Source organism: Balaenoptera borealis (assembly GCF_965194805.1).
Source record: "Balaenoptera borealis genome assembly, chromosome: 7".
In the NCBI taxonomy this organism is placed as follows: domain Eukaryota; kingdom Metazoa; phylum Chordata; class Mammalia; order Artiodactyla; family Balaenopteridae; genus Balaenoptera; species Balaenoptera borealis.
In genome coordinates this window covers 85,852,486-85,876,450 of record NC_138864.1, presented here as the reverse complement: position 1 = coordinate 85,876,450, position 23,965 = coordinate 85,852,486, and the positions used below count along the sequence as shown (strand labels likewise).

At 32.7% G+C, this 23,965-nt stretch overlaps 1 protein-coding gene across 12 annotated transcripts in view; it reads right to left on the bottom strand.

Moving 5' to 3' along the window:
- Positions 1-23,965, bottom strand: part of BBS9 (Bardet-Biedl syndrome 9) — a 480,217-nt gene that overhangs the window by 328,713 nt on the left and 127,539 nt on the right. For all 12 annotated transcript variants that reach the window (XR_014246785.1, XR_014246786.1, XR_014246787.1 and 9 more), the window contains exon 12: positions 23,446-23,575. Coding sequence is in view for 7 of the 12 variants with exons in the window: in XM_082399436.1 (XP_082255562.1) it covers positions 23,446-23,575 (130 nt within the window). In the remaining 5 variants the exon portion in view is untranslated. The remainder of the gene's footprint in view (positions 1-23,445; positions 23,576-23,965) is intronic.

Sequence of the window (23,965 nt, the reverse complement as noted above, 5' to 3'; positions counted from 1 at the left end):
CTTTACAGACAAGCAAAAGCTAAGAGAATCCAGCACCACCAAACTAGCTCTACAACAAATGCTAAAGGAACTTCTCTAAGTGGGAAACACAAGAGAAGAAAAGGACCTACAAAAACAAACCCAAATAAATTAAGAAAATGGTCATAGGAACATACATATCGGTAATTACCTTAAACGTGAATGGATTAAACGCTCCAACCAAATGACACAGACTGGCTGAATGGAAACAAAAACAAGACCCATATATATACTACCTACAAGAAACCCACTTCAGACCTAGGGACACATACAGACTGAAAGTGAGGGGATGGAAAAAGATATTCCATGCAAATGGAAATCAAAAGAAAGCTGGAGTAGCGATATTCATATCAGAAAAAATAGACTTTAAAATAAAGAATGTTACAAGAGACAAGGGAGGACACTACATAATGATCAAGGGATCAATCCAAGAAGAAGATATAACAATTATAAATACATATGCACCCAACATAGGAGCACCTCAATACATAAGGCAACTGCTAACAGCTATAAAAGAGGAAATCGACAGTAACAAAATAATAATGGGGGACTTTAACACCTCACTTACACCAATGGACAGATCATCCAAAATGAAAATAAATAAGGAAACAGAAGCTTTAAATGACACAATAGACCAGATAGATTTAATTGATATTTATAGGACAGTCCATCCAAAAACAGCAGATTACACTTTCTTCTCAAGTGCGCATGGAACATTCTCCAGGATAGATCACATCTGGGGCCACAAATCAAGCCTCAGTAAATTTAAGAAAACTGAAATCATATCAAGCATCTTTTCTGACCACAACGCTATGAGATTAGAAATGAATTACAAGGAAAAAAACGTACAAAACACAAACATATGGAGGCTAAACAATACATTACTAAATCACCAAGAGATCACTTAAGAAATCAAAGAGGAAATCAAAAAATACCTAGAGACAAATGACAATCAAAACACGACGATCCAAAACCTATGGGATGCAGCAAAAGCAGTTATAAAAGGGAAGTTTATAGCTATACAAGCCTACCTCAAGAAACAAGAAAACTCTCAAATAAACAATCTAAACTTACACTTAAAGGAACTAGAGAAAGAAGAACAAACAAAACCCAAAGTTAGCAGATGGAAAGAAATCATAAAGATCAGAGCAGAAATAAATGAAATAGAAACAAAGAAAACAATAGCAAAGATCAATAAAACTAAAAGCTGGTTCTTTGAGAAGATAAACAAAATTGATAAACCATTAGCCAGACCCATCAAGAAAAAGAGGGAGAGGGCTCAAATCAATAAAATTAGAAATGAAAAAGGAGAAGTTACAACAGACACCGCAGAAATACAAAGCATCCTAAGAGACTACTATAAGCAACTCTATGCCAATAAAATGGACAACCTGGAAGAAATGGACAAATTCTTAGAAAGGTATAACCTTCCAAGACTGAACCAGGAAGAAGTAGAAAATATGAACAGACCAATCACAAGTAATGAAATTGAAACTGTGATTAAAAATCTTCCAACAAACAAAAGTCCAGGACCAGATGGCTTCACAGGTGAATTCTATCAAACATTTAGAGAAGAGCAAACACACATCCTTCTCAAACTCTTCCAAAAAACTGCAGAGGAAGGAACACTCCCAAACTCATTCTATGAGGCTACCATCACCCTGATACCAAAACCAGACAAATATACTACAAAAAAGAAAATTACAGACCAATATCACTGATGAATATAGATGCAAAAATCCTCAACAAAATACTAGCAAACAGAATCCAACAACACATTAAAAGGATCATACACCATGATCAAGTGGGATTTATCCCAGGCATGCAAGGATTCTTCAATATATGCAAATCAATCACTGTGATACACCATATTAAGAAATTGAAGAATTAAAACCATATGATCATCTCGATAGATGCAGAAAAAGCTTTCAACAAAATTCAACACCCATTTATGATAAAAACTCTCCAGAAAGTGGGCATAGAGGGAACCTGTCTCAACATAATAAAGGCCATATCTGACAAACCCATAGCAAACATCATTCTCAATGGTGAAAAACTGAAAGCATTTCCTCTAAGATCAGGAAGAAGACAAGGATGTCCACTCTCAGTACTATTATTCAACATAGTTTTGGAAGTCATAGCCATGGCAATCAGAGAAGAAAAAGAAATAAAAGGAATACAAATTGGAAAAGAAGAAGTAAAACTGTCAGTGTTTGCAGATGACATACTATACATAGAGAATCCTAAAGATGCCACCAGAAAACTACTAGAGCTAATCAATGAATTTGGTAAAGTTGCAGGATACAAAATTAATGCACAGACATCTCTTGCATTCCTATACACTAACGATGAAAAATCTGAAAGAGAAATGAAGGAAACACTCCCATTTACCACTGCAACAAAAAGAATAAAATATCTAGGAATAAACCTACCTAGGGAGACAAAAGACCTGTATGCAGAAAACTATAAGACACTGATGAAAGAAATTAAAGATGATACCAACAGATGGAGAGATATACCATGTTCTTGGATTGGAAGAATCAACATTGTGAAAATGACTATACTACCCAAAGCAATCTACAGATTCAGTGCAATTCCTAGCAAATTGCCAATGGCATTTTTTATGGAACTAGAATAAAAAATCTTAAAATTTGTATGGAGACACAAAAGACCCCGAATAGCCAAAGCAGTCTTGAGGGAAAAAAACGGAGCTGGAGGAATCAGACTCCTTGACTTCAGACTATAATACAAAGCTACAGTAATCAAGACAATATGGTACTGACACAAAAACAGAAACATAGATCAATGGAACAAGATAGAAAGCCCAGAGATAAACCCACGCACCCATGGTCCACTAATCTATGACAAAGGAGGCAGGGATATACAATGGAGAAAAGACAGTCTCTTCAATAAGTGGTGCTGGGAAAACTGGACAGCTACATGTAAAAGAATGAAATTAGAACACTCCCTAACACCATACACAAAAATAAACTCAAAATGGATTTAAGACCTAAATGTAAGACTGGACACTATAAAACTCTTAGAGGAAAACATAGGAAGAACATTCTTTGACATAAATCACAGCAAGATCTTTTTTGATCCACCTCCTCGAGTAATGGAAATAAAAACAAAAGTAAACAAATGGGACCTAATGAAACTTCAAACCTTTTGCACAGCAAAGGAAACCATAAACAAGACGAAAAGACAACCCTCAGAATGGGAGAAAATATTTGCAAACGAATCAACAAAGGGTTAATCTCCAAAATATATAAACAGCTCATGCAGCTCAATATTAAAAAAATAAACAACCCAATCCAAAAATGGGCTGAAGACCTAAATAGACATTTCTCCAAAGAAGACATACAAATGGCTGAGAAGCACATGAAAAGCTGCTCAACATCACTAATTATTAGAGAAATGCAAATCAAAACTACAATGAGGTATCACCTCACACCAGTTAGAATGGGCATCATCAGAAAATCTACAAACAACAAATGCTGGAGAGGGTGTGGAGAAAAGGGGACCCTCTTGCACTGTTGGTGGGAGTGTAAATTGATACAGCCACTATGGAGAACAATATGGAGGTTCCTTAAAAAACTAAAAATAGAATTACCATATGATCCAGCAATCCCACTACTGGGCATATACCCAGAGAAAACCATAATTCAAAAAGACACATGCACCCCAATGTTCATTGCAGCACTATTTACAATAGGCAGGTCATGGAAGCAACCTAAATGCCCATCGACAGACGAGTGGCTAAAGAAGATGTGGTACATATATACAATGGAATATTACTCAACCATAAAAAGGAACGAAACTGGGTCATTTGTTGAGACGTGGATGGATCTAGAGACTGTCATACAGAGTGAAGTAAGTCAGAAAGAGAATAACAAATATCGTATATTAACACATATATGTGGAACCTAGGAAAATGGTACAGATGAACCAGTTTGCAGGGCAGAAATTGAGACACAGATGTAGAGAACAAACGTATGGACACCAAGGGGAGAAAGCGGCGGTGGGGTGGGGGTGGTGTTGTGATGAATTGGGAGACTGGGATTGACATGTATACACCGATGTGTACAAAACTGATAACTAATAAGAACCTGCTGTATAAAAAATAAAATAAAATAAAATTCAAAAATTCAAAAAATAAAAGACAAATAGCGTATGTTACCACTTATGTGGAATCTAAAAAATAAAACAAATGAATGAATATAACAAAACAGAAACAAACTCACAGATACAGAGAACAAATTAGTGGTTACCAGTGGGGAGAAGAATGGGGGAGGGGCAAGATGGGGTAGGTGATTAAGAGGAGCAAACTACTACGTATAAAATAAGTAAGCTACACGGATATAATGGGACTTCCCTGGCAGTCCAGTGGTTAAGACTCCTCACTCTCAATGCACGGGGCACGGGTTTGATCCCTGGTCGGGGAACTAAGAGTCCACATGCTGCACAGTGTGGCCAAAAAAGAAAAGAAGTAAAAGCAGAACTAAGGTTTAAAATTTAGGTATCACATAAAATTTTGGTCCTTTTAAAATATATATTTCTTAATTTTGCCCACTTTATTGCATTTTTATACAATTAAAAATTTAACTATATAGTTTATAATCTTTAAGCTTCCATTATAAAAATGCTTTTTGATCATTTCCCATTTCAAACCTAAAATTAAATAACAAAAGCTGTGTATGAATAACATTAAGAGAATGATATGAGGAGAAAAATATGGGGAAATCCTCCATCATGGTTAAGAATTTTACTCTTAAAAATCAATGGCAATTCATCTCTTTCTCTTATTAATTAGGGAGAAACAAACCTCTCTGAATTTCTGCCTCTTTGATTCGATTTTAGATCCAACATCACTTAAGTACAAATCCCAACACTACTTGCTTTAAAGGTAGATTACATAACTTCTCTGTATATTCTTTAATCTACAACCATATTTCAAATATTCAATATGCCCACTCAGGTTGTACCTAAATAAAAGACTAAGTAAAAGATTATACTGGTCTCATTCTAACAATAGACATATTAAGTTATTTCCATCTACAGCAAACTTACTTAGGAAAGAAGAGACTATTTGAAAAAGCCTTAGACAAAATAAATGTATCATCAAGAAAATCATTTGAAATAAAGCACAGAGTATCACAGAATAGCTTTCTTTTTTTATTGTGTCATTTACATAGATGAACACTAAAAGCAACCGTTTGAGTTTCTAGATGAATTGGTAATTACCTAGAAAATCAAATTTTGCTTCATGAATATAAATTCATTTTTAATGTTCATCATGTTTAGGCTTTTTAAAAACAAGCATGACTATGATAACATAAAAGCTTCTAAATATGATTTACTTAGTAAGGACATAACTCTAAGGTATCACATTAAAGTTGCCACTTACAGCTCGGGTATCCAACAGCTAAAAGGGTCAGCTGCATTACTAAAAGTGAGAGGGCAGATGCTGCCTATTAATGCCCACTGCCTTAAATCAATAGCAGCCTCCAGCCAAGGCCTCCTTCTCCCTCCGCTCTCCAGAAAGCCACGCACATCCCACCAAATGTGAAGGGGAGGAAAGATAAAAATGTAAATACGTACATACATATATACATACATACATAAATGAAAGTGTTTTGTGTGTGGGAGTGGAGGGGATTGCTGTTGATGACAATAGTAAACATCTCCAAATGGAAAGATATTTAGAAGTAGTCTTATTGCTACTAGCTGGCCAGATCAAAGTTAAACAGCATCGTATAATACAGAATAAATAATTCACCTGTAGTGGCTTCTAAGAAAATACATATTAAACTAAGATTCACAGTCTGATGCTTCTGTGCTTTTAGTTCATAGGTTTCAGGCCACTCAGAAAGAAAGGGAGAAAATGTCTTTAATACCCTCCCCCAACATTAGGGCAATGTAACTCATGCTCCACTGAGAAATGAAGTAGCATAAAAATATTTCTAGGGCTTCCCTGGTGGCGCAGTGGTTGAGAATCCGCCTGCTAATGCAGGGGACACGGGTTCGAGCCCTGGTCTGGGAAGATCCCACATGCCACGGAGCAGCTGGGCCCGTGAGCCACAACTACTGAGCCTGCGCGTCTGGAGCCTGTGCCCCGCGACGGGAGGGGCCGCGATAGTGAAAGGCCCGCGCACCGCGATGAAGAGCGGTCCCCGCACCGCGATGAAGAGTGGCCCCCACTTGCCTCAACTAGAGAAAGCCCTCGCATGAACCGAAGACCCAACACAGCCAAAAATAAAATAAAATAAATAAATAAAGTAGCTATAAAAAAGAAAAGTGCTTTAAAAAAAAAAAAAAAATATTTCTAGCAGTTACATTGAAGCCACACATAAAATTTTGTTAAATCTCTTCATATAGGAAAAAACTTAAGTCTCCCAGAAACAGAAGGTGATGTATTTAACAGAGAATAAAAGAAGCTATTGGGGGGGATTAAGTATATTACTCATTAATAATTACAGAAATTAAAAGTATATGAATCACAATGGCCCAGTGGTCTACAGACATAGGTTTTTATCTATTGGTTAAACAAGACACAATATTATTTAAACACACAGAAAAGAGAAAATGGAAAAAAACGTAGATAATACACTGCACTCAGTCTCTGCTATCCTACAAGACAGTTAATTTTATTATAAATTTTCTTTACTTAACACTGTTTCCTAGATGATATTATGTGACCTCAAGAAACAATATTTCAGGGGCTTCCCTGGCAGTCCAGTGGTTAACACTCCGCACTTCCACTGCAGGGGGCGAGGGTTCAATCCCTGGTTGGGGAACTAAGATCCCACATGCCACGCAGCATGGCCAAAAAAATAAAAAATAAAAATATAAACAATATTTCAATAGAAACAATAGAAGTTTGCATTATAAGGTATGAAGTTGTTCAGTGCCTAGGTAGAAATATACTCTGACCTACGTTGACTCATCTCCTCTCTTGTGACAAATTACAAATCCCCTTTTTCTTTTGCCCATGAGTCCTTTGCTTGCCTATTTCATCATTGGATGAAAAAAGTCAAAAGGTACAAACTTCCAGTTATAAGATAAATAAGTACTGCAGATGTAATGTACAACAAGACAAATATAATGAACACTGCTCTATGTTTTATATGAAAGTTGTTAAGAGAGTAAATCCTAAGAATTGTCATCACAAGAAAAAAATTTTCTATTTCTTTAATTTTGTATGCACATAAGATGATGGATGTTCACTACACTTATTGTGATAATCATTTCATGATAGATGTGAGCCAAATCATTATGCTATACACCTTAAACTTACACAATGCTCTATGTCAATTATATCTCAAGAAAACTGGAAGAAAAAATTAAAAATTAAAAAACTCAATGAACACTTACAGTGGGTGAATTTAACTATATGTAAATTATACCTCAATAAAGTTGAATTTTTTTAAAGAAAAAAGCCCTGAGGTTTCTCCCAAAGAGCATCAGAGTGTTGTGTTATTTCTGATTATCAAAAAATTTTTGTTGGTATAACCCGTTCTATTTTCACTCTCTTATAATTATATATTTCAAGTGGCCACTCCTGATACATATGTATATGAGTTTGATAAGAATAAAAAATATTTCCATGTAAAATATGTAAGAGAAAGAAATTTTGACATAATCCATTAGAAGATAATTAAATATGCTTTCTTAACCATATGTGTGTTGTTAGGCCGGAAGGCCTCTTCCATCCTTGTCAAGGGGAGTGCTAACCTTCTCTCCTTTCATACAACACTAAATACGCTTTCTATGAAGTGGTATGAGACACTCTGTACATAAAAATACATGAATTCATGACTGCTGACATAAAATAAAGTCAATGCCAATAAAAACATAATTCTTTTAAAATTTCTTTTCTACAACCTAAAGTTAACAGTACAAGCATACTCATTAGCATAATAAATAATTATGCATATAAGGAATCAATTGCGATTGCGATTCAAGTCGCAATTATGCCCTTCATGAAATATGGATCTAAGACTCTTCATGAGTTATTCATCTATGTCTGACAGAATACAAAAGGTTAATAAAATGTTTAACCTCAACAAACAAATAAATGTTCCATAAACAAATTCCCATCATCCACAGAAGAGAAGACAGGATTACTGAGACTAAATTAAATTCCCACAAAATTGAAAACACTTTTTTCAGGCCATAGTTTTAGTCCACTCCTATAACAAATGCATTATGGTCAAAAAAAAATTCTTAAGCAGCCAAACTAAATACTTTTTTAATTTCCCATAGGCAAAGTGTTCAGGCTGTGAAGCAGTATGCCTTTGACCCTTCTAACTAAGTCACTTGTTTTCAATTGCTTCATTAATCCCTTCAGTCAGTCAGTCATTCAACCAACATTCATTGAATACCAACTCACTGCCACGTTTGAAGAAATTGAACAGGGTGGTCCCTATGTGAAAAAAAGAAATGCCCATTCTTTTTTTTTTCAGTTTTATTGACGTATAATTGACAAATAAAACTGTATATATTTAAAGTATACAATGGGATGATTTGACATACATACACTTCATGAAATGATTATCACAACCAGATGTAACACATACATCACCTTACATGGTTGCCATTGTGTGTGTGTGTGTGTGTGTGTGTGTGTGTGTGTGTGTGTGTGTGTGTGTGTGTGATAAAACTGCTTAAGGTCTATTCTCTTAGCAAATTTCAAGTATACAACACAGTATTAACTATAGTCACCATGCTGTACATTAGATCCCCAGAGCTGATTAATCTTATAACTGAAGGCTTGTGCCATTTGACCAGAATCTCTCCATCTCCCTCACCCCTAATAACCACTATTCTAGTCTCTGAGATGCCCATTCTGTAAGCCAACTTCCCAGAGAAAAATCTCAGCTGGAGAAGGTATTCTCCCCAGACTTGAAACTAAAGTGTCCCTAAAGACTACACATCATAGGACCCCAGTCCTGGCCACAGAAAGAGCCTAGATTGGGGAACTAAGACCTATTAGAATTCACACTGGAAGACAAATGACTTGTTTCCGTGCTACATGGCATTCTGAATGAAACTCACCTAATACTGCTATTCAGTTTAGCTTGTTTTTAAGAAACCAAACATTGTAGACTCACTGGGCTTCTAGGAGCTAGTGAATTTCACTACATATTTGAGTATCACTTGGGAGGTTCAAATGGCTTAAAGATGAGTTTGCCAAAACTCAAGGTATTGTATTAATTCATTTTCACATTGCTAAAGGTAAAGCAATACTTCTAGTCAAAATTGGATTTCCTGAACTCAAATGTGGCATAATCTTGAAAGATTTTTTCAAAATAAATATGAATTCTCATGAAATATATACAAGCTGGAAGAAAGATATGTATTGGGGGGGAATAACACAAGAAAGGTGACAAGAATCTCCTTAAAAGCAACACATAACTATTGCTTGATTTTTCTAAAGTATTTTTAAATTATAGCACTTAAAAATGGGCAAAAGTAACCTAGACAAGAATTATTCTAACTTTAACAAAACTTCATTTAACTTTTCATAAAGACTAGTTTTTAGACATAAGTAATTAAGGAGTAAAAAAGGAAAGAATTAGGATGAATAATCAATCCAAAGTTACTCTAAGGATATGAATTTGTTGATTAAGAGTAAAGAATTCACTATCTAAATTCTATTCTAGCAAACACAAATTCTGTTTGATAAAAGTGGCAAAAAAACAACAAATAAAATTTATGAGATCTGCCTTTAGGCAGACACCAATAAATAAAAATTATTTTATAATATTTTATGTTATTTAAATAGAAATTTATTTTGCTTAACTTTTTTAAACTACAAAAATTATATATTTGCTGGACTGAAACTGGCACAAATAATTATTATTATAACTATTTTCTTTAAAGTAATCTTTGTATAGAAAACAGTAACACACATATCCATTTCTGGAAAGACTAATAGTCTGGGGAAAAAAGAAATAAAACAAATGCATAGGTTTAGTGGATCACATACACTATATCCTTTACTTAAAAAGTAATTCATTTCAATGATACATAAAGAAATCCCTATGTTTAATTCTAAATCATGAAAATTTTTCTACACCACCTCAAATAAGGGAAATTTGTTCTAATCTTAGAGTACATCATTCCTGGGCATTACTTCTATCATACCACTATGCCACACACACCAAAAAATAAAAAATAAAATAGCAAATCTTTCAACAAACTATAACTTTGATTCTTGTAATCTTCTTTCCATAAAACTATGCAATACGTTCTAAATTTTGCCATTTTTATATGGTGATGCTTTAATGGTTGCAGTAGTTGTGGTGATGTCAGTTACACTAAAGAACAACAGATGGGCTGGAGGGAAGAACAAAGCATTTCGTACCATCTGGAAGCCTGCAGAAATTTAAAAAAGCAGCAAGATAACTTTTTTATCTCCATCCGCCCATTACTCCCAATGTGATTGTGTTTTAATTTTTCATATTTTTCTGCTAAACTTTAAGTACTCTGAATATTGTTTCCATAGAAACTGTTCCTGCAGCTTGATCACTCACACACTAGCTCCATGCTGCATTCACACAGTATGGGCATAGCTGAGGCTTTGCAAAGTAGAGAATGTTTTTTTCCAACTACAGATCTTGAAAGATGTCATATATGTTTTCTCCATCGTTAACAAAGTTTTTTTAAAAGAAGGGAAATGTAGAATTTGTATACTCCTAAATGTTCAGAGTTATTGCAAAATTCATTGCTAAAGGTAAATTGTTATATGGTCCAAATCAGAATAATTTTCCTTCCAAGAAAAATTTTTAAATGTTCAATTAATATGAACTGTTTCTACTCATTTGAAATATGAAGGTAACAAGATGGGATAAAAAGAGGAGAGAAATTTGCTGTTGGAAATAAGTATAAGTGAGAGATAAAAGGTATTATTTTTTTCATTGTATTTTGATAACTGAATACTAGTAATTTCTAATTCACAAACCATAACTTTTCTTTCAAATAAAAAGAAAAAAGGAATAATTTTCTATAACACTGTTCTTCTTAATTAAAATACTTAATAATTTATCTTTCACTTTTTATTCATTCTAAAATATTCATATCTATATTAATACATCTAAACTATTTTAGATTTAAATGAAAGAGCCTTAGCAGCATCATTGTTTTTCCAAAGACTGAAGGTGATTTTTAGAATACCTTAGGCTTTCTAAACGTTATTTAAAGAACATATCCATGTGTAGCTGATTCACTTTGTTATAAAGCAGAAACTAACACACCATTGTGAAGCAATTATACTTCAATAAAGATGTTTAAAAATAAATAAATAAATAAAATAAAGAACATATCCAGATTCTTCCACCCCTCAGTCCCACACTCCAAAAGTAATCACTTTTGTTTTAGGCTTCTACCTTCTGGTTTTTCAAATGTTTATCATTTTAATTTCAAACAATATACTGTCATTAGATTGAATATTGGGTAGCACTAATATGAAAGGTAAGCAATTGTTCTGGAGAAAAGAAAGGTATGAGAGTTTTTTAGTAGAAACAAAAAGAGTTGGGACTTCGACTTCTAGTAGCATGGTAGACTAAATACTCTGAAGGGCCCTATCACTTTCTGCTTTTCTATGTTGGGACATTAACCCATTTATGCTATAATTAGTTGTTTACATGTTTGATTATGAGCTCCGGCTTATTATTGATTTTTCTATGCCTCAGTTTTATCACCTATAAAATGGGAATGGTAATAATATTAATAATAGTAGCAATTCTTAGAAGAATTAAATAAATTACTATGTATAAAGCACTTAGAATACTGCCTGGTGCATAGTAAGTGAAATAAATATTACTTATTATTATCATATGGACTCTTGGAACAGTGTTATGGTAAAAGAACACATTACTAATTAGACAATCAATGTATGCTCTAAAACATCTTCATAATATGTAATACATGCTATCTACAAATATTAAAATACTCTCACTCTAAAAACATTGGAAAATTAAAGATGACTTTTTGATGAACTACAAGGGGAAAAAAGTATAATAAATCTTTCTTTCTGAACTAAGCAAAGATTTCACATAGCCAAGGCTTATAAAGATTTGAACATAAGTTCTAATTAGAACATATGTTCTACATTAATGAATTAACGTTCAATAATGGCATTCTGTCACCTACTTAATTAAAACAAAAACACTTTAACTTTGAATTAGTACAGTTTTCTCTATGGTTTTAAATATTACACACTCAAAACAAATTATATGGGCATCTGAATCTTTCTTTTTTTAGCATATCAATAAAGCAGGTAGTAAGTCTGTTTCTATTTTACACTTATTTTAAATAGTAAACTGCATTTCAGTGGACAAAAGTTAGTAGACTTTCTCTATCTACAGGCAGGAAAACCATTGAATACAGATCCCCATTTTAGAATATGTGGGAACCCTCCTATCTATTCAGTGACAGATTCCGTGTGTCACAGAGGTCAGATAATTGAGAGATAAAGCCCTATTTTAGCAGGCAAAATTTCATTTACTTACCAGTTTCAAGTTAAAGTTATAAAGAGGACTTAAATGATAACATGATTGCTTGACTATATTATATTTTTCAACCCCTTTTTTTGGTAATTTTATTTAGTATTCCAGTCTCTTGAAATGAAGTAATGCACCATCACCCTCCCCAATCTGTTTTTTAAAGATGTAGGGAGTTAGTGAAGATTTCTAAACTATTAAACAGTTCAGAAGTTTTGAATGAGTTACTAATGTAGTTCTTTTTAGAATTTAAAAGCCTAATGATACAACGATGCCAGTACACACCAGGCAATAACTATGTACTGTTGTATTCTTGCATTTCCTTTCAGATAACAGTTGATTCTAATTTTAAGGCATCCAACTTTAGCTTATAGAGTAAGATTTATATACTTACATACACCCTTTTTTATTTTGGCAATATCCCAGATATGCACTCCAATGCTAGTTCAAAAGTATAGACCATATACTGGTTAACAAGTTAAAAGAACTAAGTTCATTAAAAGTTCCAAAGTTATTAGTAGCATAATATAACCTAATACTACCCCAAAAAATAACTTTGTTTCTCTTTTATACTCTCCAGTAAGCAACTTAGAAAATGTAACTCTTTTTATCTTGGAAAATAAATATTTTTTAATAATTTAGAAATAAATTTAAAGCACATTCTATCTTTGAAACCAGAGTATTTTAAGTGAGGAGGGAAAATGTAAAATTATATATTTCCAAGAAAGATGCATGTATTTCCAAGAAAGATGAAAGCAAAGTCACCAACCTGATACAAATAATCTCCAAGACCAAAAGGCCAAGGAGCTATGCATTTATTAAAAGACAAAAGTCACCCTAACTAGTGAAAAGCAAAACACTTTTCTGCTGCTACCACTCTATTGAACAACTGACTCCTCTGCCAGCCCCTTCATCCACTATGAAATTAACTCTCATATCAGTATGGGACAGAGAATCGGAAACCAAAACACAAGGCTTTTCCATATAGATTATTTTCTTTGAGACTGAGCACTTCCTTTTAAGAGAAGTTCACAGTCTCAATGACAGTATGTCTAAAGAAATTTTGCAGTGGAAATACATGGTAATAATATGAATTCTACCATTAAAACATTTAATTTATAAAACACAAAAGAATAAACCCAACTAGCATTCTAAGTGCAACTCCTTATCTTTGGCTGTAGAGTGTTTCTAAAACCTCTGGCAGACAAATTAAACAGATTTGCTATGGAATGTACCAAAGTCAAACAATCTGCAACTGTAATTACTATCAAACTTTTCATGAGAATGGAGGATGCTGTGTTTTACATTACTACATAAAAAATAAAATGATAATGAAAACATGAGACCACAGCAAAAGATTTCTAACTTTCATAAGTTTTCTAAGGATTATAACCTCAACTGATAAATAACAATAAAGACATGGCTTTTTAATTTATTTATAAGATTACTGCAAGTCTTTTCCATGTGAATAAAATACTTATGGAAGGAGCAATACTACAGTTCATAAAGCAGCATATTGATAGGCCATAGGTCAACCATGGTTTAGCTACATGGTTATAAAGACTTTACAAGCACAATTCTTGTTCAAATGATATAAAATCCAATCAACATAAAATCTAGAAATCACCTCATTAAAGACCTTGACCATACACAATAGAAATACTGTATATGCATACAAGTAATGATGACCATCAAAAGTACAGCAATTCATTTTACTCCCAAAATGCTTCAATAGAATTGACATAAACAATTTGTCTAAATCACGGTTACTGAGGTATCAACAATAAGAGAAAGAAAAAAAATACCAAATATGATAAATTCTGTTCTTCCTTCTCTTCCTTCCCCCATATCTCCTTACATTAAGTTATAATCTATTATGTTACACTAGCAGGCCCACCATGTCCCAAACTGGAATTCCCCTTTTCTGATAGGGGTTCTCTCACCCTATTTATATTTATATTTATTTATCACATAATATATTATATAATATTAATATTTCTGGTTAACAACCCAATTATCATCTTATGCCACTTAAGTCTCAATGGGTTTCTTTAAAACTGATTTATCACTATTAATACAGAAAAGATATTTTTTACTTCCCAAATAAAAGGAAAAAGCAAAACAAAACAAAAACTAAACAAGCAAATAAAAAATAGGGGAAGGAATTAGACTTCTCAGGAAAAAATAATAGTGAAAACACTGAAAATCAGTAAGCTTCATCACAGTAAAATGAGCTAAATTAAGCTTAATTTAATTACAATGCCAAAAGCACCAGTTACAATCAACTACAAAATTTCTAAAAATCACCAAAAGAATACAAATGCTACATTATGGTGAGGAAAATGGAAGGTTAGGAAAACAATCAAATTAATGTCAAAACCCACTATGTTAAATTTTATGAGGGTATGCAAATTCTTTCAATTGATCTAGAATTCATCTATAATGAACACTGCATGAAACAAGACCAAATATGAACCAGTCAGAAAGTACAGTGGGATACCCAGTTACTAAAGACAGTGATATATTCTGTGTAAAATTAAGAGCTCAGCCACCTTTCAAGGACCATATCTTCTAAAAAGGTTGCCATTTTATTTTTTAATTTTTTTCCCAAAAAACTCACTATTCTGCTCAATCTCTAGCCTGAACCAAAATTATTTTTGGAAATTAAATGGTGGTCAGGACCGGAAAAAAGCCAATTTCTCCAAAAGGATCCCTAAATTAAGTACTATTCAAATCTAATTGCCCACTAGATTTTTCTCTGCAATTTAATGATATGATCCTAAGGCTCTTCTGAAATGTTCAATTCAATATGGCAACAGTCCTCATGCAGTCTCTCCAATAGCTAACTAAAATGGCCATGCAGGAGCTGAAAGAGACAAAGACACAGACATGAAATCATTGGAAAAAGGAAGAAAAGGGGAGGAAAGTGTAGAAAACAATCCCATAAACTGTAAATTCAGAACCTAAAAGAAATTTAGACTAATTATCAGGTAGATAAAGCCAAAAACGCAGCTTTAGCTTATGCCACACCCCAGCTTCACTTCATAGAGACCAACTGAACAAAGGTAGGAAGATGTTTTATTCTTCTTCCCTAATCTCAACACCTACCCTAATCTGGTTCAGCGACCCAGGTTCCATAGGAACCATAAAATTATGCTGACATCTTTTACTACTCAAACCTGACCTATTATGGAAGCAAGGTATTTTATCCCTACCCATCAGAACCTTTCCCACTTCTGCCACTGCCCTTGGCCTCTCTGCACTATCTATATCCATACAGAGGTAACAAATTCTATAAAACAACTGGCTAAGTAAAGGACAGAAATTAATAGTAGCATATTATATGCTCAGAGATAGAATCCCAAAATAAACACTAAAAACAGGTTTCAAAGTAAGACATACCTGGCACAAGTACATCATGGGAATTATAGCCTGCCATGTACTACACTGGTTAATAATACCAAAGATGCAGGAGGAGGGAGGCATGCAGAAGGGAGAAAGATATCACTTCAGTAGGCTAAAAAAATCTCCAATGGTAGACATAGAAAATGCTGTGGAAGCACTGATACAGAACACAAAATTCAGACACTCTCCCAGAAAACAGGAAGAAGAATGACAAAGAAATAAAAATTATGAAGAAGAACATAGTGGACATGGGGAACAGAAAATAAATAGCCAACCAAACAATATTCATTTCCCTGAAGGATGGACTATATCAAACAGAACTGAAAGAATAATCAAACATACAATATAAGGAAGCTTTCTTCAGCAGCCAAACAAATAGTCTAAACAGATTAAATCCACCACATTCCCAACTAAATCAAGGAAAACAATATCATACAAATATATAGTGACAAATGTGGCATTTACAGAAAAAAAAATGAAAAACATTCTTCAAGCAACCACACACAAAGAACTAGTTACTTACAACACAACAAAAATCAAGTTTTCCATAATTTTCTCCCCAGCAACAATAAACATCAACTGATAAAAAAAAATAATGACTTTCAGCCAAAGATGGCACAGCAAAACTCCTCAAAACTCACAAAAAACAGCAGAAAGTATGACAATAACAACCAGTGCCCCCATCAAAAAAAAGGGAAATTGAACAAGGACATCACTACAGTCACAATCAGCAAATTTTGAGGCTGAACATCTTATTTACTTTTTTTTATTGAAGTATAGTTGATTTACAATGTTCTAGGTATACAGCAAAGTGATTCAGTTATACACATATATATATTTATGTCTATTCTTTTTCAGATTCTTTTCCATTATAGATTATTACAAGCTATTAAATAGAGTTCCCTGTGCTATACAGTAGGTCCTGGTTGTTTATCTATTTTATTGAGGCTGAACATTTTAAATTCTGTACCGTAATAAGACAGGATGCCAAGAGCTGACACATGCTTCTCAGACCTCAAGCATAGAGGTATACAGAGTCAGGCCCTAGACTAACATAATGAAATCTAAGGGTACAGGTGGGATGCAGGAAATGGAAAATAGAAAACCACGGTATGATAACCAACAAGGACCTACTGGATAGCATAAGGAATTTTACTCAATATCTTGTAATGGGCGGGGGTGGTGGTGGTGGGATGAATTGGGAGATTGGGATTGACATATATACACTAATATGTATAAAATAGATAACTAATAAGAACCTGCTGTACAAAAAAATAAATAAAATAAAATTCAAAAAAATCTTTTAATAACCTATAATGGAAACAAATCTTAAAATATATATATATAAAATATATATAAAATACATATATATATAACTGAATCACTTTTCCTTACACCTGAAACTAACACAACATTGTAAATCAACTCTATTTCAATAAAAATTTAAAAAAAGAATAGAAAGATACAGTAGAAGTATAAGATGCATTTATCAATCAGCTAGCTTCCTAACCAATGAAGATAAGAGGACAAGCAGCAGCCACTGATTTTTAACACCAACAGCCTGTGACTGGAGATACAGGGGGATTTCTGTTAGACTCATCCACCACTTAAACCCTGAAAACTGAGGGAGATGGACCACCAGGGCAAAGGAGAAATTAAACACAATGAGAAGGTAAAAGACTCAGGTGGTCCGAGTTCATTACTCTCTCCCATCACTTCCCACATGATTCTTAAGTAAATTGCTGCCATCATTTTTAAAATGAGCAATAATTGCAAAGTAATGAACAGAGGACCTTTGTGTAGAAATTGCAAATAAAGTAAAAGAGATAGAGATGAGGGAGATTAGAACATAAGCAAAAAGCAGAAAATATCCATAGCAAGAACTTCCTAGGGAAATAAATGAAGAAATCAGACAAACAGCTACTATTGTATCGATGAAACGAAAGAAACATAATTTTTTCTTTGTTAGAAAAGCACAAACACAAACTGGAGGGATGAAAGCCACATTAGGAGCAATAACAAGAAAAAATAAAATAAAATAAAAACAAACATAAGAGCATGGTAGAGAGTTATGGATAAATCAAAATAGACAAATAGACAAATCAAAATAGAAAAAAATTGACAATTAATGAGGTGATGCTAGATTTGGAAGACAATGTAAGCTTAATATATTTATAATAATGATATTGATTAAGAAAACTGAACTGGTAGACCAGAACCAATATTCAAAGGTATTATGGAAGAAAATTTTTCTGATATGAACAAAAACTTGAATCTATCAAATCTTGCCTTGTTCTAGAACAAACTGATACATACAAAATTAATCAATTGATGATGATGCTAGTGAATTTACAGTCTTTTAAGGATTTAAAAAATAAGTCAGATATGAGCATCCAGGAAGAAAAAGCAATTCATTCAATAAGAAGTTTTAAGAAAAGTTCAGCCAGCCTCAGACTTTACCACAGTCACTATCAACACCAAATGGAGGTTCCAAAATTCTGGGGGAAGCTAAGATAACCTTCATGTATAAAAGCAATAAACAATTCTCAAGATTGCAAGAAGACTTATAAGGCTTTCCTCAAATCTACTGGATGATTGAATTCAACTAACCAAGAAGTAAATCAAGATAATTCAGGAACGGTAAAAGAATTGGCAGTGAGCTTTGAGAGGATAGAATAAAGGACTAAAAATAGTGATTACTAAAATGTATGTAAATGTTTTAAACTTTGACAAAATAAATAATAGTAAGATACCAACAATGTCAGAACTTGGTAAGAAGAGAGGAAGAAGAAAGCATAAGTTGCTGTTTTCCTTATCTTTTATAACAGGAGTCAACAGACACTGCCAAAAGTTGAAATACCACTTTAAAAAATTGAAAATATCAACCTTTTACTTTTTTTCTATACTTAGAGGGGTCTTTTAGAAACTGAAATACATTGTTGTGAATTAATATCTATGTAAAATTCATTTATTCCTTCCATTTTATCTATTTCTTTTTTCTCTTAGAACATAAAATAAACTTATATATAAAAAACATATGATTCTGCTTTGTAAATTTTATCCTATGCCTAATTGGCATATCTGTAGACAAAAATATCAGGCTTGATGTTTAACAGGTGCTAACAAATGTCAATTCTGGATGGTAAGATTGAGGTAACTTTAAATAATGCTTGAGTTTTATCTTTTTTTTTTCCAGCCATGCCATGTGGCTTAGAGGATCTTAGTTCCCCCACCAGGGATCAAACCCAGGCCCACAGCAGTATGATAAAAATTTATCATTGTACAATATTTTTCTGTCATGTATTTTTATCAGCTATAAATTATTATTGTAAACTAATGCTCTTTTCAAGAATGTTTTTAAAATTTGCATTCACTTTTTATCTAGGCAATACGATCATACAGTGATTTTAATGTATTTTTCTATATCTGTTAAAGATTGTGAATCTTTTTATATCATGAATTTTAATTTTTTAACTTATTAATTGTGCTTCTTCCCTCAGTAGGCTGATTTAATGTTCCCCAGAATGGTATAGGGTGTTATATTTTATGGTAAAATAAAGAAAAGAGATATGTATGTGTATGTAACATCTAATACATGAAAGAATTCCAAGTGCAATGAAACCACAACTCACATACAAGAAATGGAAACCAAAGAAAATAGTATAAAAAGTAGAGAATATCATAGAAGCTGAAAATTGACAAAATACATCGAATGTAACAATTTTAAATGGGTCTCCAAAATGGGTTGAAAAATCCAATCAAATTCTTTTTATAAGAAATACACCCAAAATAAAGTTACAGGTTAAAAAAGCATAGACAATAGCATACCAATAATTAATAACAAAGTGAACTCAAAGCAAACAAAACAAAACAAAGAAGCAAGAAAACATTAAATGAAAGCACAAAAAAAGGTCACTTTATACTGGCAAAATTTTTTAAACTAACCAAAAAAATAAAATAAAATAACTATCATAAACATAAGTTGAATACATAGAACTAGAATATATAAATCAAAAATACTTAGATTTCAACAAAAAATTGACAGAAAAATATAGTAATGAAAGACAAGCATTCCACTGCTGATTAATAGATTAACAGAGGAAAATATCAGTAAGAATGCACAAGCTCTGAAAATCATAATTTATGCTCTACCCTACTTCCAAGAATATTTACAAATATTATGTGGAATATTAAGCCACAAAGGAAATCCTTAAAAATATAACATAGCAGAAAGTGTATATATAGGCCAACATTCTCTTTCTACAAAGCACAAAGGAAAAAAAAGACAAATTAACAGCAAACGTTAAACTAAAACGAAAGAAAAAGTCACTTTGAAATTTAAAAACTCTCCTAATAAATATCAAAGAAACAATATCCTTCCATCTATGAGTCTCAATTTTTTCATATTTAAAAAAAACTTTAAAAGCTCTTATGAGGTCTTTCTAGCCACCCCTCACCCTGACACACACAAACCACAATGATTTTCATGTATCTACCGAGCATATACCATATGTTCAGCTTTCTGACTGATTATTCAATGTGATATGCAAAAGTAGAACAGGTCCTTACATTAAAACAGTGTATGATCACATTGGGGAGTTAGAAAAAGCAAAGAACAGTCACCAACATACTATAAATATTATAGAAATTCAAAGAAGGAGATCAGGGTAGGAGGGAAGGCTTATTTATGTGACTTGTTAGGACTCGAAGATAGAAGAAATCTGAAAATCCAGAGAAGAAACGGGGAAAACATTCTGGTCAAGAATACTATATCAACGAAGACTAAAGAATAAAATGTTAAATACTGACAGTTATAAAAAGTTACTATAGTGAATATAGCCTAGGAAGAAAAACACCGTAGTCCTAGACCAAATTGTTTATACTAAAAAATGAGCTGTAACAAGATTTTAAAGCACAATGGCTGTGGCTGCCAGCTAAAGTTTGGAAAGGCTCCCATCACTTTGAATGTCCATTCAAATAGACTTCTACTTTTAGGTATATTTCATATCTCTAGAGAGAATAACGTTACCGATAAACAATGATCTTTATTTGCCGTTTGGGAAACTGACTATAGCAGAGGTAAGATACTCCGCCAGGCTTCCATAGCTACTTTGTGCAATGAGAGGAAAACAGTAATAGCTAAGAATTTAAAGAACATTATCACATTCGGGCTCTTCTGATTCTGTAAACTGCATATTTATTTCACATTCCTATAGTCTAACACACAAAAATTAAAATAATTAGACTAAAAAAATTCTAATCAAGAATGCCATTTACTCTGAAAAGAAAGAAGGAAACCCAGACAGATTTAAAACTGGTTTATAATAAACAAGGTAGAGAGGACTAGGACTGCCAACTAGGAGGGAGTGGGAGGAAATAAAGCATCGTAGTTTCTGAAGAAAATGCTGCTATTAAGTATAATTGCACCAACTTGATCCAAATCCAATATTTCTTATTCATTGAAAAGAAACATATTAAAATAGCAGCAATTTCCTTTACAAATAAACACATGCAGCCAAGGAAGCTTCTACCAAAAAAGTTTAACCCTAAAGGTAATAAAAAGCAGAAGTGACATTATTTCAGTGCTCTAACTTCAAATAATAACTTCTCAATACAAATATGTTATAGTTAAGTCAGTAATAAATTTTTTTGATTCTACTAAAAGTTACAGTGAAATTCTTTCAAACACTCTAATCCTATATTTTTATGTTAAAGTGCATAAAAATAAGAAAAATCTTCCAATGAATAATTAGAAATTATTGCTATATATTAACCGTGGAAATCATTAATGGTAATATTTGCACTTATTTATAATTATGATCTTTATGAGAAATAGGAAGTTTCATTTACAAGTACCTAAATTTAGGTGTGTCAGGCTAATTTTGAATATAAGCATCTTGCTGCACACTATATAGAAATTTGACTTTTTATTCAAGGTACTTTCAGTTACTATTTGTCCCTTGACTTGTAAGTTGCATCTGGACCAGAAACTATAAATTAACCATAAATATCTGCTGGCAACCCATATCTCTGAGCTTCTCAATGAGTATGGTGACTCTTAAAATAGACATATCCCTTGTAAATAATATACCTGTAATATAAGTATTTCAACTAAATGATCTCAATAAGTTCTTTCTATCACTCTCCCATGCCCCACATACATACAAAAACCACAATGACTTTTTAGTATTTAAAGATACTGGCTCCTGAGGGGCATGGAGACTCTAAGCCAAGATGGGCTGCATACCCACCAGTGTGAATCTGTCTTCTTGCACCTAAGCTGTCACTTGGGGGGCCAAAGAGAACAGCTCTTGGATGGATATATGGACCGCTGCAAGAATTACTCTCCCAAAAGAGAATTACTTGATGTTGTCCTGCTGGCAAGATATTTTTCCTGTTCTAAATCCTTATAAGTAAATCTGATATAAAATGTCTGGTGAGTCTGAGTGTTTGGTTGAACTTAAAAGACCATCTGGTGGACTTTGCAAAAGCTAACTCAAAATTTTAAATTTTTCTTCAGATACAAAATAACTGTAATTTGTGTTAAGTGCACAGAAACTATAACTATAGTATTATAATTATAGTATTTTCTCATAAATATGAAAAGCAGTTTCTTTTTAAAATATTCAATGTTTTCAAAACATTGTTTTCATTTTTCCAACATCTAAGCTTCAGATTAACCATTAATGCAAATATGAATGCCTTTCATTGAGCCTCAACAATAATATTCCACATTCAACCTCTTAAATTGCGGGGATTAGCCACATTGATCAGATACTATAGGCATCACTGAAAAATTCTACATACGGTTTTTAAATGTTCAATAAAATGATCTAAATAAGCAGAATTGAATAGATCTGGGAAACATGAAGCTTTATAGAAAGTTGTGTTTCTATACATTTATTGAGATTTTCAATTCCTAAACATAATTTGAGATGCTAAAGAGTTTGTCAAGATCTTGCCTCATATACTGACAAACTAGAAAAATTACACAGTTAGATATCTATTTCTCTCGTTTTTGATAAATTTTGTAAAGTTAATGTTAACACACGAATTTTGTCTTTCATTTAAATGCAAAAAGGCTCTATTTAAAATCTAAACTGTCCTGAACACATAATCATTAGCAATTCTGCACCGTTTGACATAATAAGTTCTGAAACAAATTTTGAAGTGTAACATTCTCACAGTCAACAATAAGTGATCTCTAAATGGGATCCATTAAGTGCTTGAAGAAATTCTTTTCATTTTAAAGAAAATAATCTATCAGGTAAACTATTTTCTTGAAATCTTGAATTTATAAAGAATATCTTGTTAGAGATACTAGATAAAAACGATTAACGGTGCTAATTAAGGGTTTTTAATATCCTTCTTTACCAATAAAATTTATATTTTAAATTATCTCCATTGCAGACATTCAATGTCACTTGTCATTTTTTAGTAAAATCATTTGCCATACAACTTCTAGTGAATTCCTTAAGATACTCCTTTTAAAAAACTGTTCAATTAAACCACTTACTGTAAACAGCCCACTCTTACTGCTACAGGAATGTGGGGAAGTTGAGTGGCCCACTTCAATGTCACATCCTGATAAACATGCAACATGTTACTATGGTTTCCAATCAACGTATTTATTGTTCCTTCAGAAACTATGGGTTGAAGATAGAAAAAGAGGATAATAAGAAAACAATCATTTCCAACAGTATATTATATCCCTTTTAGAGGATTTATGATACAAATTAATTCTAATGTCTTGACAATGCATAAAGATTTTAAGTAATAAAACATTATTTTTCAACTACAAGCTACCAATATCAAAAAGAAAAAAATCATTTTATAAGTATATAAAAACTACTTATATAACTACAAAAACTGTAACTAGATAGTGGCCAACATTTTTGCATTTTATCTAGAAAGCATGAATTTGATTAATATTTAACACGTTTAAGCTAATATTTACTAGACATTCACTACAGACAAATAATCCTATTAGGCATTACTATGCTCCATTCTGCCTGTAAAAGAGTCTGATGTTCTCT